General features: G+C 42.1%; 1 protein-coding gene across 1 annotated transcript in view; it reads left to right on the top strand.

The window, feature by feature from the left end:
- LOC126259163 (arrestin homolog) overlaps positions 1–15702 on the top strand; it is an 87509-nt gene that overhangs the window by 70352 nt on the left and 1455 nt on the right. Inside the window, exons 5-7 of the mRNA XM_049955722.1 lie at positions 8865–9022; positions 12532–12675; positions 15356–15485. Of these exons, the coding sequence (XP_049811679.1) occupies positions 8865–9022; positions 12532–12675; positions 15356–15485 (432 nt within the window). The remainder of the gene's footprint in view (positions 1–8864; positions 9023–12531; positions 12676–15355; positions 15486–15702) is intronic.

The raw sequence follows: 15702 nt of genomic DNA, 5'->3' as shown, positions 1-15702 counted from the left end.
CTTCTTCAAGGGTAATGAGTGCTGACTCAGATCTTGCATTATGAAGTGGCTGTAATTTTCTTTATAAACCAAAGTGAACCATGCAGATAGCATCAATTAAATCATCTTAACACAATTTTCTTTTGAGTTTTCTGTTATGAATTTTGCCCTCAAAATAATCTTCTAAATGACAGTATATTTTATATTGACAGAAAAATAAAACAAACAGCTGCCTGCTAACAACTACCAACTGAAACTGCCACTTAAGACGAGCATGGCGAAATATTATCCAAACAATGCTTTCCTTTACAATAATTATTACAGTACAATTTATTGTACATTAATCATTATAATCAAAACAAAGAGTGATAACATTCATATTATTAGCAAACAAACTGCTTATAAAAAGATTTTTCAGAGACCACCACGTGTCACCAGCAATTGGTAATAGTCTCTGGTGAACTTCCTTGCATTTTTTGAAAAGGTACAATCACTTAAGAGTCAATATATCTTTAAAAAGACTCCCTGATTTACTTTCATATAAATTTTATGTAAAAAATATAGAAGTTAAAGAAAATATTATTGCAAGTTGTGATGTAAGTTTGATATATTTTCATTTTCAAATTGCTATTTGTCAACATTTTTTGATCCAGAACAAATGAATGTAAAAAATCAAATTTAAATTACTCATACTTGAAAATTAACTTACATAAAGTTTGATTTTTCTACTGTAGTTACTGACACTCAGTGTTATCAGTAGGTACATATAAGGTATCGGTTAGACTCGATTACACCACATACCATAGCAGTCCATACCCATTAGTACCACTAGGCACACAAGTAGTTATCAGTACCCAATGGTATTTGTAGATACATGTAAAGACATTATTACATCATAATCTGTGTGACAAACTGAGCGAGTGGCACTCTTTCCCCATCACTCCCTATCCACATGGTCCAATCTCATTCGCACTTGGCGAGTGCAGTCAAACATGGCATGTGGGCCCTTTCATGTGTATAAGGAAACACAATGTTTAATTACACCATAATGCAGTGCGAGGCCTATGGAAAAGTATCGAGCCTTCACACATTGCAGCTCTGCGATCTGTGTGCATCTGCAGCTTTCCACAAGGCTGTATAAGCTGCGCAAGTGGCTGCATCATTAGCTGAGGTAATGGCGATCATCTCGCAGCCTCCGCCAAGCTGTGCAAAATTTATTCGCCCTCTCTTACACGTGCCACAGCCACAAGGATGTTACACTTATCGTGTCTTGCAGTGCTCACGTCAACATGTTTACTAACCGCATCGCGCCTCTGTATTTTATAGAATACGGGTTCCATTACCTATTTTTTATTTGTAGGAATTATATTATCCATACATTTGTGGTTGTTTAATACCTATACATCCCAGTTTAATAAATAATATAATTTGACTTAAGGTATCAAACAACCTCAGAATAATTAGTAATATTACAGTTGTAAGAACTGATATGGAAAGCAAGTACTAAGCAAAGAAGGGAAGACAGAAAGGTGGAAGGAATATACAGAGTTGCTATACAAAAGGAACAAATTGAAAACAATATTATGGAAAGTGAAGAGGAAGAGATGGAGATCAGATAGAGTCTATAATACTGTACAAATAACTTGACATAGTGTTGTGAATTGGCAGGAGCCAATTCACGTGGTTTGGAGGAAGCTGAAAGGCACGCGTTTAAGCTCACGCAGGCTGGCGTGAGGTCTGGAACAGGTAAAGTAATTATACTATCAAGAAAAGTACATAGCTGCTGGAATACTTAACTTTAATCCATAATTGGTGAACATCGGTCTGACTGTACATGCATCCCAAGATAAATAACAAATGATAATGGCGCCTTGCTAGGTCGTAGCAAATGCCGTAGCTGAAGGCTATGCTAACTATTGTCTCGGCAAAGGAGAGCGTAATTTGTCAGTGAACCGTTGCTAGCAAAGTCGGCTGTACAACTGGGGCGAGTGCTAGGAAGTCTCTCTAGACCTGCCGTGTGGCAGCGCTCGGTCTGCAATCACTGATAGTGGCGACACATGGGTCCGACGTATACTAACGACCGCGGCCGATTTAAAGGCTACCACCTAGCAAGTGTGGTGTCTGGCGGTGACACCACATTCCTCCCCCGCAAATCGGCATACAGTTGTGTTATAAGGCTTCCGCCCGCCGTGGGGAGGACCCCATGTTGACGTATGCGACGAGGTGGGGAACCTAACAACAGGCGAGGCTGTGCCACCCGCACCCTGCCATTCGGTCTGAGGGGAGCTAGGAAACGCCTGAAAACCTAGTCCAGGGTGTACGTCAACATGCGGTGTATGTGCCCGTAGAGAGACAGGAGGGGCCGAAGGGTCGACCTCCATCGGGTCGGGGCACCCGACGGGCGAAGACGCCATGTGGTCCGGAGTGGGCAAGAGGTCCATGGTGGAGGACAACTGGTCACGGGAAGCGATCGGCGGCGCGTGACCCAGGGAGGCGCCCGGCAGTTGCAGCGACGCGTCCACGGCGGGTCTCGCCGGCGGGAGAACAGGTGGTGGCGTGTCGCCATGGGGCAAAATGGAAGGCAGCGTCGGTAACACCAGGGGATGAGGTGAGCCAGTAGATGGGTCCCCAGGGCGCTGACCGGACGGCACTGTCACTGAAAGCAGATGTGGAGTGGCAGAACCCGTGTGACGATAGAGGCGCAGCTGATTGAGATGCCGACGCACCTCACCAGAGGCCCCAAAAACCAGATACATAGTGCGGCCGAGGCAGCGAAGAATGCGCCCTGTGAGCCAACGCCGTGAACCTCGATAGTTGCGATAGTATACAACGTCGCCTGGAGCAAAAGCAGGTGGCTGCCGCTGCACAGGAACCAGATGCGGCGGATGTAGCAAAGACATCAAGGTTCGATGGGGACGACCGTGGAGCAACTCAGCCGGCAAGCGACCATCTCGGGGCTGAGAGCGATACTAGGACAAAAAGAGCAACAACGCGTCCTCCCGAGAATGCGACTCTTGCAACTTCAACATCTGTGACTTGAAAGTCCTGACCAAATGTTCAGCGGCACCGTTTGACTGTGGCGAAAATGGCGCGGACGTCAGATGTTGAATACCATTGGCCTTGCAGAATGACTGAAATTCTGCGGACATGAATTGTGGGCCATTGTCGGAAACAATAGTCTGTGGAAGACCTTCAATGCAAAAGTTAGCAGATAACGCTTGGATGGTGCAGATGATGTCGTGGAAGACATCCGGACAATAAAAGGAAAATTACTGAATGAATCTACCACAACTAACCATCGAGCATTCCAGAATGGACCAGCAAAATCTATGTGTAAGCGTTGCCAAGGGGAAGTGGCTTTTGGCCATGCAAAGAATTTCCGCTGTGGCACGGATTGTTGTTCGGCACACGCCATGCAAGAAGAGCACATATGCGTAATCGCGGCATCGATTCCGAACCAAGTACAGTGCTGACGAGCAAGTTGTTTCGTTCTCACTATACCCCAATGTCCTTGGTGGAGAAGCCGTAAGACAGAGGATTGTAACGAACGTGGTACCACGACCCTGGACTGATCATTATCAGAACGCAACAGCAAAACACCACATCATACAAAAAGTCTCTCCCTGTGAGCAAAAAATCTGCGAACCAACGGATCCTCGATCCGTGACTTTGACAAGGGCCATTGAGTAGCAACAAAACGCAAAACGGTAGCAAGGACAGGGTCAGCAGCTGTGGCTGTAGCTACACGACGAAAATCAATCGGAAATATTCTACCACGTCATCGGTTTCCGAATCAATGAACATGCAAGCAAGTTCGGAAGAATCGAATGCTCTATCCTCAGCAACAGGCAAATGGGACAACGCATCGGTGTTTCCGTGCTTAGCAGTGGACCGATACAAGATATCGTAGCGGTACTTCGAGAGGAAAATAGACCAGCGGATGAATTTCTGCGCTGTACGCGGAGGTACAGGCTTGTTCGGATGAAAAAGCGACGTCAAAGGTTTGTGGTCTGTGATGGTAAAGTGACGACCATACAAGAAATCATGAAACTTTGTAACACCAAATACGAGAGCCAAAGCTTTTTTCTCGATATGTGAATAATTTCTTTGCGCAAACGAGAGCAATTTGGATGCGAAGGCAATAGGGTGATCGTGCGACCCATCTTTGTGCGCAAGCACAGCACCGATCCCAAAATCCGATGCATCCACCATCAACAAAAGGGGTTTCTGGGGATCGAATGGCGTAAGGCAAGTATTGGAAAGCAACGCCGATTTCAACTGGTGAAAGGCGCGTTCGCATTCCGTCGTCCAGACGAACGGAACACCTTTACGGCATAAGCGATGAAGCGGAGTTGAAATGGAAGAGGCGTGGCGCACATAGCGATGGTAATAATTGATTTTGCCCAGCACACTCTGTAGCTGCTTCAAATTCTGCGGCGAAGGCAAGTCTTGTATGGCACAGAGGTGCTCGGGACTGGGATGTATGCCTTGGGCATTGATTACATGGCCCAGGTAGGGTAAGTCACGAGCAAAAAACACACATTTGTCCTTCCGCAAGCGAAGACCATTTTGTCGCAAAACCTGAAATAATGATCTGAGATTGGCTAAATGTTCTTCTTCCGTCTTTCCGGAGATCACAATATCGTCCAGATAGTTTGCTGCAGTAGGGACTGACGCACAAACAGTTTGTAGATATTGCTGAAACAATGCCGGGGCGGATGCACACCCGAATGACAGTCGTTTGAATCGATACAAACCAAGATGTGTGTTAACTACCAAAACGCGCTGGGATTCTTCGTCCACTGGTATTTGCAAGTACGCATCTGCTAGGTCCAACTTCGAAAAATATTTACCCGGGTACAGTTTGTCAATAAGATCTTCCGGGCGGGGTAAAGGAAAAGTTGCAGTCACGAGTTGGGGATTCACTGTTGGCTTGAAGTCCACGCAAAGTCTCAATTTTCCGGAAGGCTTTTGCAAAATTACTAAGGGTGATGCCCAGAGAGAAGCCTGCACATGTTCAATCACACCTTGTGATTCCAAATCGTGTAATGTTTTTGCGACCTCATCACGCAATGCGTGGGGAACATTGCGCGCTCTGAAAAATTTTGGTTGCGCGTGTACTTTCAGTTCCAAATGTGCTTCATAGTTCTTAGCGCAACCGAGGCCAGGTGCAAAAATGTCTGCAAATTCTTCACATAGAAGGCACAATCTGGTTCACTGAGAGGACCTGATTGACTATAGACAAGTGAAACAACTGAAATAAATCTAAACCAAACAAGTTCACTGCAGAAGAAGAACGAAGAACGTAAAATGACACAAGTTTTGTTTGTCCTTTGTATGTTGCAAGAAGGCTGCACTGCCCTAACACAGGGATATGCTGACCGGAATAGCTACTGAGCTTAACATTTGCGGCACGCAACGGAGGTGCGCCCAGCTGTTTGTACGTGTCGTGATTGATCAGTGAAACTGCAGCTCCGGTATCGAGCTGGAACGGGATCACTTTGCCGTTAATGTCCAAATCTACAAAAAGTTTATTGTCCTGCTGATGACAAGAGCGACTGTCTCGTGCAACGTGAACTGACTCTGGTACAGAATCACTTGCGACTTGACGTGATTTCCGGCGACGTCGACGCACACTATTTGTGGGACAAACACAGTCACTGTTAGAGAGAGTGGCACTGGGTGGAGTGGAATGAACTACATGAATTTCCATGGGCGAAGGTTCATGAGCCTGAGTATACTTGGTTCGATTCCGATTTCGGCGCGAAGCAAAGGGCCTGGAATGGTTGTGAGTGTCCGTTCTGAGCTTTTTCTGGCAAACACTTTGAACATGTCCTTTTTTATTACAGAAAAAGCAAATAGTCCGGCATGACGGGCAATTCTCACGCAAATGTCTAGTAGCACATCGCGGGCATGATTTCACTGCATTTGCTTGCTGGCGCGGTACACGTGGCAGAGAGCCAGGCGGCTTTGGCGCGGCCGGGCACGAGGACTGTTTACTGTTCCGTGCAGCTTGCCCGGCGGGCCGGTTAACGTGACACACGGCTGGTGAAGTTTCAAGTGATTCCTGAGCAAAGTCAAGTGTGTCTTGCCGATCCAATATGTCTAGCACTTGTTGAAGGGAGGGATTGACGAGCTTCAAAATCTGTTCCCTTATACGAACATCAGAAACGTTCTGTGCAATTGCATCACGTATCATTGTATCTGAATAAGGAAGTCCACATTCACACTCAAAAGCACAATCCCTTGCAAGGTTGCAACCCACTCCCGATTAGTTTGACCGGCCGTATATTTTGTACGAAAGAAGGTATACCGTTTGGCAAATACATTGACTGATTCTTTGAAATATGCATCTAATGCAGACAAAATTTCGTCGTAGGACAGAGTTGCTACGTCGCGTCGGGGAAATAATTTTACTATCACACGGTACATTTGGACGCCTACGGCAGAAAGGAGAAAAGGCTGCTGCTCATTACCTTGAATTCTGTAGGCGGCGAGATGGAATCCAAATTGGCGTGACCACTCCGTCCAGCTTTCCAGTGCAGCATCAAAAGGACGAAAAGGTGGTGCAACTGCGTGGTGTGGCTGCGTGAGCAGCGGCTGCCGCATCGTTTTGCATTGCACGTTGACCCTGGACGAGCTGTCCAAGGGCATCCAATAAGGCCTGCGTCTGCTGATTCTGTAAGCGATAAAATTCAGACAGTACATCTGGAGATTGTGGCGAAGCCATGATACAAGTAACTCAGGGCAATACGAACACAAAATTCTCGTCGCCATATGTTGTGAATTGGCAGGAGCCAATTCACGGTGTTTGGAGGAAGCCGAAAGGCACGCGTTTAAGCTCACGCAGGCTGGCGTGAGGTCTGGAACAGGTAAAGTAATTATACTATCAAGAAAAGTACATAGCTGCTTGAATACTTAACTTTAATCCATAATTGGTGAACATCGGTCTGACTGTACATGCATCCCTAGATAAATAACAAATGATAATGGCGCCTTGCTAGGTCGTAGCAAATGACGTAGCTGAAGGCTATGCTAACTATCGTCTCGGCAAATGAGAGCGTAATTTGTCAGTGAACCGTTGCTAGCAAAGTCGGCTGTACAACTGGGGCGAGTGCTAGGAAGTCTCTCTAGACCTGCCGTGTGGCGGCGCTCGGTCTGTAATCACTGATAGTGGCGACACGCGGGTCCAACGTATACTAACGGACCGCGGCCGATTTAAAGGCTACCACCTAGCAAGTGTGGTGTCTGGCGGTGACACCACACATAGCATAAAGTCAAAACAAGTCACCATGATTAGACAACATTCCCTTAGAATTACTGAGATCTTTGGCAGAACTGGGAGAACCACCCTTGACAGAGCTATTCCACCTGGTATGCAGGACATATTAGATAGGCAAAATACCCTCACACATCCAGAAGGATGCAATAATTCAAATTCCAAAGAAGGAAGATGCCAAAAAGTGTTAATATTACTGAACCATAAGTTTAATAAGCCGTGGTTGGAAAATACTAACACACATTATTACTAGAGAATGGAAAGACTGGTAGAAGCCAGCTTCAGGAAAGAGCAAAAGACTGTCTACAAATTGTACAAAAACGAGACTCAGGTTAGAGGAGTTGAAGGCAGAACTGAACAGTTACAGTACTTATGGCTTTCGATTCATGAAACACACCTAACAACTGCCTGAAGATGAGACAAAATTGCCTTGAAATCGATTGAACAGACATGAGATGAACATCAAAATAAAAATAAAGAACAGCTGTAAGGAAATCACCTTTCATTGGAATGTATGCACAAATGTTTGGCACATGTGAAACTTCCTTTAAACCCAGTAATATCCGGCTGAGATCATTCAAAAATTATGTTGGCAATGATAATCAAGTGCCATTGCTATGTTTTAGATTTTTTGATCATGCAAGTGAAAATGCTTTTATCAATACCATCGAGTGCTACCTGTGTTTATTGCTTTATGTTTCTTTTTAGTTAGTTGATGAAAACAAAAGAGGGCAATGAAACAATTTTTAAGTTCTGCGGTGGTTTCCTCATTGAAATTTAAAATTACAATGATATTTTGTTATGACTGTAATAACACAGCATAAGGAAAATAAAAATAAAATCTTAGCAGTTTTCAAGCCACATCATTTGAAACAAAATATTTGAATTTTTAATTGTTTTCTCCACCATTACCATTGGAGTAAAAACTACTGACTGCTGGGGCCAGCTCAGTGTTTCACTTTAACAGGCATGACAGCAGTGTCTGGAACCTTCCAAATAGGGCTGAAGCGGTGCGTGCACAGGAAAGTGAGCTGGACAAGCTCTTGGCAACTCTGGCCCACCGCAGGAGCAACTGGCACAATGGACCAGCACCGTGCTTGAAATTGCTGCTTCCTCTTCCTTACAAGTATCAAGCATCTGTCTTTGCTTCCCACTCGAAGTCCAAAGTCTGGCCCTATCCCTTACTAAGTATGTACCCCTAGGGAAACAACACACCATAAACAATTGAGCACACAAATTCTCCCGACACCGATATTATTTGTTAGTTTAAGTTATATGAAATTTGTGTCAATGTCAAGAACTATTTTTACAACAAAAGACTTTTACAGACACAAATGTTTATAGAATTCAGTGAGATATCTCTTACAAACTTATAATAACTGCACTGAAAAATTTCATTAGAAATTAAGAGGTCCAAGCTGTTACTTGATTTCGTCTAGCTAGTTAATGCTCATGTGCATTATTCTAAGCATGTTACACACTTCAGTTAATCAACTAATATAGTCAGATTCCATGACTAATTGTTGTGATAACCCAAATTAATGAGAAATGAATCTATATTTTTGTTACATTGTATTTGTTTTGCCTGTCTTGGTTCTGATTGCAGGTTTATCACCATGGCGAAAAAATTGGTGTCAATATTTGTATTCGAAATAACAGCAACAAAGTTGTTAAGAAAATTAAAGCAATGGTTCAACAAGGTGTTGATGTTGTACTTTTCCAAAATGGCCAATACCGTTCTGCTGTTGCAAGTGTTGAATCACAGTAAGCAAATTACAATAACTTGTAACTGTAATTTTTCTGTATTCATTCATAAATCATTGTAGTAAAAGTGGTACAGGATGATATATGACAAGTCAGCATAGTGATATTGTGGATTATGCAAGATCATGTGATAACAAACGTACACTGACAGAAAAGAATCACAACACTAAAAAATAATTAATGTGGAGTAATGAAATTACAGGTATTTGTCTAAGTAACTTATTTAAGTGATTAGCATTGCAAAATGACATGTTAATGTAAGATAAGTCATTGCAAATGTGAAATGCTAGTACATTAATGACCATTGTAACACCAGAATGTTGAATGCAAGCAAGCAAATGTGCATGCATTGTGTTGTACAGGTGCTGGATGTCAGTTTGTGGGATGGAGTTCCATGCCAATTGCACTTGGTGTGTCAATAAAGACGTCATTCACTGCTATTTGTGGATGACACTGGAGTTGCCATCCAATGATGTCCCATATGTACCCAATTGTATACAGATCTGGCAATCAAGCAGGCCAAGGCAACACACTGACACTTTGTAGAGCATGCTGGGTTACAACCATGGTATGAGGGTGAGCGTTATCCTGTTGGAAAATGTCCTCTGAGATGCTGTTCATGAATGGCAGCAAAGCAGGTCGAATCACCATACTGATGCACAAATTTGAGTTAGGGTGCATGGGATAACTGAAGACTGTTCCTCCTGTCATTCAAAATTGCACCCCAGACCATAACTCTAGGTGTAAGTCCAGTGTGTATAGCATGCAGACAGGTTAGTTGCAGGCCCTCAACTGGCCACCTGCTAACCAACACATGGCCCTCACCAGTGCCAAGGCTGAACCAACTTTCATCAGAAAACACAACAGACCTTCACCCTCCCCTCTAATGAGCTCTCGCTTGACACCACTGAAATCACAAACGGTGGTGGTTTGGGGTCAGTGGAATGCACGCTACAGGGCATCTAGCTCGGAGCTGTCCTTGAAGTAACAGTTTGTTGTCTCACTGTGGTACCGATTGCTGCTCAAATTGCTGTTGCAGATGCATTACAATGTGCTAGAGCCATATGCTAAAGACAGTGGTCTTCCCTCTCGGTATTGCCACGTGACCACCCAGAGCCTTATCTTCTTCTTGTGACCATACATTGTAACAGTTTGTTGTCTCACTGTGGTACTGATTGCTGCTCAAATTGCTGTTGCAGATGCAGTACGATGTGCTAGAGCCATATGCTAAAGACAATGGTCTTCCCTCTCGGTATTGCCACGTGACCACCCAGAGCCTTATCTTCTTCTTGTGACCATACATTCTCGTGGCCACCACCACTAGCAGTCATGTACAGTGGTATATTTCAGCCAAGCCTTTCTGTAGTATCGTAGAAGGAGCATCCAACTTCTTGTTGCCCTATTACATGACCTCAGTCAAACTCAGTTATACCCTATGTGATCAAAAGTATCTGAACACCTGACTGAAAATGACGTACAAGTTTGCGGTGCCCTCCATCGGTAATGCTGCAATTCAGTATGGTGTTGGCCCACCCTTAGCCTTGATGTCAGCTTCCACTCTCGCAGGCATATGTTCAGTCAAGTGCTGGAAGGTTTCTTGGGGAATGGCAGCCCATTCTTCATGGACTGCTGCACTGAGGAGAGGTATCGATGTCGGTCAGTGAGGCCTGGCATGAAGTCGGCATTCCACAAGTGTTGTATAGGTTTCACGTCAGGACTCTGTGCGGGCCAGTCCATTACAAGGATGTTATTGTCGTGAACCACTCCGCCACAAGCCGTGCGTTATGATCATGTTGAAAGATGCAATCACCATCCCCGAATTGCTCATCAACAGTGGAAAGTAAGAAGGTGCTTAAAACATCAGTGTAGGCCTGTGCTGTGATAGTGACATGCAAAACAACAAGGGGCACAAGCCAGCTCCATGAAAAACACGTCCACACCAAAACACCACCGCCTCTGAATTTTATTGTTGGCACTACACATGCTGGCAGACAATGTTCACAGGGCATTCGCCATACCCACACCCTGACATCAGATCACCTTATTGTGTATCATGATTTGTCACTCCGCACAACATTTTTCCACTGTTCAGTTGTCCAATGTTTATGCTCCTTACACCAAGCAAGGTGTCGTTCGACATTTACCGGTGTGATGTGTGGCTTATGAGCAGCTGCTCCACCATGAAATCCAAGTTTTCTCACTTCCCACCTAACTTCCACAGTACTTGCAATGGATCCTGATGCAGTTTGGAATTCCTAGGTGTGCTCTGGATGGATGTCTGCAGCCCTCTTCAACTGTCGGTGGTCTCTGTCAGTCAACAGATGAGGTCAGCCTGTACACTTTTGTACTGTACTTGTCCCTTCATGTTTCCACTTCACTATCACATCAGAAACAGTGGACCTAGGGATGTTAATGGGTGTGGAAATCTTGCATACAGACATATGACACAAGTGACACCCAGTCACCTGACCACATTAAATGTCCGTGAGTTCCACGGAGCGCCCCCACTCTGCTCTCTCTCAATGTTTAATGACTACTGAGTTCGCTGATATGGAGTACCTGGTGGTAGGTGACAGCACAATGCACCTAATATGAAAACATATGTTTTTGGGGTGTCCGGATACTTTTGATCACATAGTTATGTTGATAATTGCGTCTTTGCCACCTTAAAGGCATTCTTGACTAACTTCAACTCACCATGTCCAATCTCAAAGGTAACTAATGCTCAAGAGCTTTACAGCATATATTTAACGCAAACTTAATGTACATCCTCATATTGGCACTACTAGTACCATTCTTATGTTACTAGCATGAAATTTGAATAGATATCATCTTTCAGATGTCAAAACATGCCTGCCATGTCACAGAACTCCTTCTTGGTGTTGCAATTTTTTTTCTGTCTGTACAGATGGCGATGTGCCATGGTATGATTAGATGATTAAATAATAATAGGAACAAAAAATTATAATGCACTATGATTAGATGAAGATATTACAGAAACTTGTTTTCTTATATATGTGGCACCCTTATTCCAAGGAATTTTATGACTTGTTTGTTATCCATGGTTTTGCTGAATAGCTACAGTTGGCTCCAGAGGATAGGTATTCAGCACCACATGCAAGTGTTGTGTGCACATGTATTTGTTTATTTAGTATAATGTCTTAAATAGAAAAAAAACTTTTCAATGTCTTCAATAGACCTTCCTTTGGTCAGTACAATGATGTTGTCTGTGAATTTATGTATATTTACATTAGAAGTTGGCTAAGTCTAAATAATTGATAAAAATCAGAAAGAGTATAGGAGCTAAAACAGAGCTTTGTGAGCTACGATTGTTGTAGATTTTGTTCCTTACAATACTAGGAGCTTATACTACACCTCTCTTGGAATATAAGGTCAACTGTATCTGTCTTGTGCACTTAAGTACAACACAATTCAGAAACATCTTCTAAATTAAAGTTCTTCATAATTTTCTCCCAGTTGATATTATATATATTCTTCTTTTTTTCCAGAGAAGGTTGTCCTGTAAATCCTGGATCCAGTCTCCAGAAAGTAATCTACCTAATACCTACTTTAGAGTCTAATAGAGGAAGACGAGGTGTTGCTCTGGATGGCACTCTCAAACACGAAGATGTTACATTAGCATCAACAACTCTGTAAGTTCAAGACATCATTGTATCAGTGATGATTTTATAACATATAGACTGTGGCATAGTAAATGTCAGTTTTACATTGTGAATAGTGTTTACTGTGTATGTTAAACTATTAAGTAGGAATGCATGTAAAAATGATTAAAGTGTTTTGTGCTTCACTGCTTTCCAAATATTACAAGATTAAAAACATGAATCAGGCAAGAATCTAAACATTAAGTTGAACACTACCCTGATATTTTAGGCCTGGTATTTTGGAGATGATACACCCTCAGTCAGCTTCTTGTATGTGAACCAACTCTCTCAGGCTATTGTGGAAGTGCTTCCAGTAAAGTGCAGAGTCTGAACAGTGAGCAGCTGGGTATATATGCAAAACATTGTTAGAGATGGTTGTATTAAATGGAAGAAAGAAATCCTACAAGCAGCTAGGAATAAAAAATACAGTATTTACATCTGCAGTATAATATTTACTCAGTAAGTCACAAGCACACAATTATTATACTGTGTTTTTCATAATATTCGATTAATATTATTTTTGAATATTACAAAAGTGATCTCTGAGCTTATCCCTTGCATAGAGTAATGTCACATTCTCTCATTTCATGGGGCACTGTAGAGAGATTTTTTATCCAATCTATGATATTTGCACACATTCTGATGCCCACTTTTGTATCACATCTCCTACCCTTCCCAGCTAAATTCTGATTGTCAACTATTTTCCATGACTGGGTTTCCGATCGATAACTCAACTAACATATGTAGTGACCTTCAATGTGGATGGAAATGGAAATGAAATAGGTGTCAAAAATCCCGGAAATGGTGGTTTTGTACATCATAAATAGTGCTTGTGTTATCCTTGATATCAATAACACACTATTGCAGTGGTTCCCAACCTGGGGTTAATTACCCCCTCAGGGGTAAATTGAAATTTTCTGAGGGATAAAAACTAAATGATTCGATTCTATTTCAGTCACAAAACTAAATTATTTTCAGAAGATCATTACTATTATCACAATTCTGTAAAACTGTAATATTGATTATATAAGTTAGAATAATTACTTTTTCTCAATTTGTAGCATTAATGCAGTGGAGGTTACAGGTTCCTCACATAGTTCATTGACTACATACATATGTTGTGTTTTGTCCCATCCATCGCTGATGATGAAGTGAGATATATACAGAATAAATGCTAAACTCTCAAGAAAATGTCTTCTCCAGGTTGTTGATAGTATCTGCAGTAGTTCATAAATTGCTGCATTACTCACTTCAAAAAAAGTAAATGAATTAACTGACAGCAAGACACAGCAGTAACTACATAAGGACTACTATAGTGCTGTACACAGCATTATTATTATTATTATTATTATTATTAGAGCAGTTAGATGCAAAGCATTAACAGCCTGAAGTCTTGCAACTTCTGTCAGTTCAGAAGTAAGTAGTGCAGCAATCAAGCGATTTACAAACAGTATGTATAGTGTTGCGACTGACAATTCACAATTTTTCACAAACACAACTTTTATTGATGTAAGTTCAGAAGGTTGATACTTCCTGCAGGCTGTGGCTCTTGCTCCCCCTGCAGGAAGTAGTGCTCGGAATGTCTGTTTCCATTATCTTGTATGTAAAGAGCCGGTGTTTACCATGGTGCTTTTGGTATGCCTTGGGCATAGGCAACCTCGTCCTCTGTGGTGTAATATGGGTTGGCAGCCCTCAGGGGCTACCTTGGCTCTGGTGTAACATGTAGTGTATACATTTTAACTTGGTTGATTTTACATGAGTTTGCAGTGTGCAGATCAAGCAAGTGCCACAATGGAGAAGAGGGAAGTATGTTTTGTAACAAGTGTCTACCCTCACTGTGGAAGTTACTTTATTATCTGAGAAGGAATTGCGGGTAGCACTTGTGGTGCACCACGAATTCCTTCTTCATTCATTCATTCTAAAACACACACACACACACACACACACACACACACACACACACACACACAATATTATTCATCTTTTATCATTTTCAAAATAAAAGTTTTCCAAGAAAAGTCTGTCATTCGGCAGTTCAGTTAGGTGCTAAAGTTGGTGATAATGTGGAGGAAGGGCAACAGATGGCAGGGGGGAGGGAGGCAAGAACCAGGTAATAGCTACCGGTAAGTTCTAACTGCACTCAGGGGTAATGGTCTAAGGAATTTTGGGAACCAGTGCTCTATTGGTTTTTTAGGTAAAACCTCTATGCGTTACTGAGGCTCTTATGGATTGTTTCAGTTGGTGTCACAGTCAGACACTATGCCAAAGAGTTTCAGCAAGACATTGTTTCATCATGAAATCCAAAAATGTAGACCAAAACTAATTTTAGTGGCCTCTCATCTTGAGAGTAAATAACACAAATTAATGATATATGTCACAGTAAAATTTCTTTTTAGTTTCTAGTTGTGCCAAAGTAGTAATTTGTTTGTAAAGAGTATGTAATCATATTTTAATTCTGTCATAGTTGTGAATATGTTTACTGCTTGTAGTTCAAAATGGCAATTTTAAAATTTTGTTGTTCAAAATCAGCAACTTACTGTCTGCTGTCATAGCCACAGAACTAATGATGATTTTTTCCTCATGCTCAATGATTAGTATAGCTTAGAAATTTATACCTTTCTCACCAGCAGCAAACTGTTTGGAGTTTTAATACATGCCATTTTATTGACAGACTTGCCTCTCCAGATCATCGAGATGCATTTGGAATAGTGGTGTCATATTCTGTGAAAGTGAAACTTTATCTTGGTGCTCTTGGAGGTGAACTTGTTGCAGAACTACCGTTAGTTCTTATGCATCCTAAGGTATTTCAATTATAAGTTTCAATTATCTATTTAATATCTTATGTGTTTCAATTCCATTATGAAATACATTGCTCATTAGCATACTTTCTAAAAGAGTGTATGTTTACAAGAAATATCTGATGCGCAAAAAGGTTACATTTTGAAAATAAATTTTGTGGTTTAATGTCATTAACTATCTAATAATGAACTTCAAATTCATTGCAATAATTAAAAGCAA

The sequence above is a fragment of the Schistocerca nitens genome, chromosome 1 (assembly GCF_023898315.1).
Source record: "Schistocerca nitens isolate TAMUIC-IGC-003100 chromosome 1, iqSchNite1.1, whole genome shotgun sequence".
NCBI lineage: Eukaryota > Metazoa > Arthropoda > Insecta > Orthoptera > Acrididae > Schistocerca > Schistocerca nitens.
The sequence above is the reverse complement of the archived record's forward strand: the minus strand, read 5'-3'. Positions and strand labels throughout refer to the sequence as shown.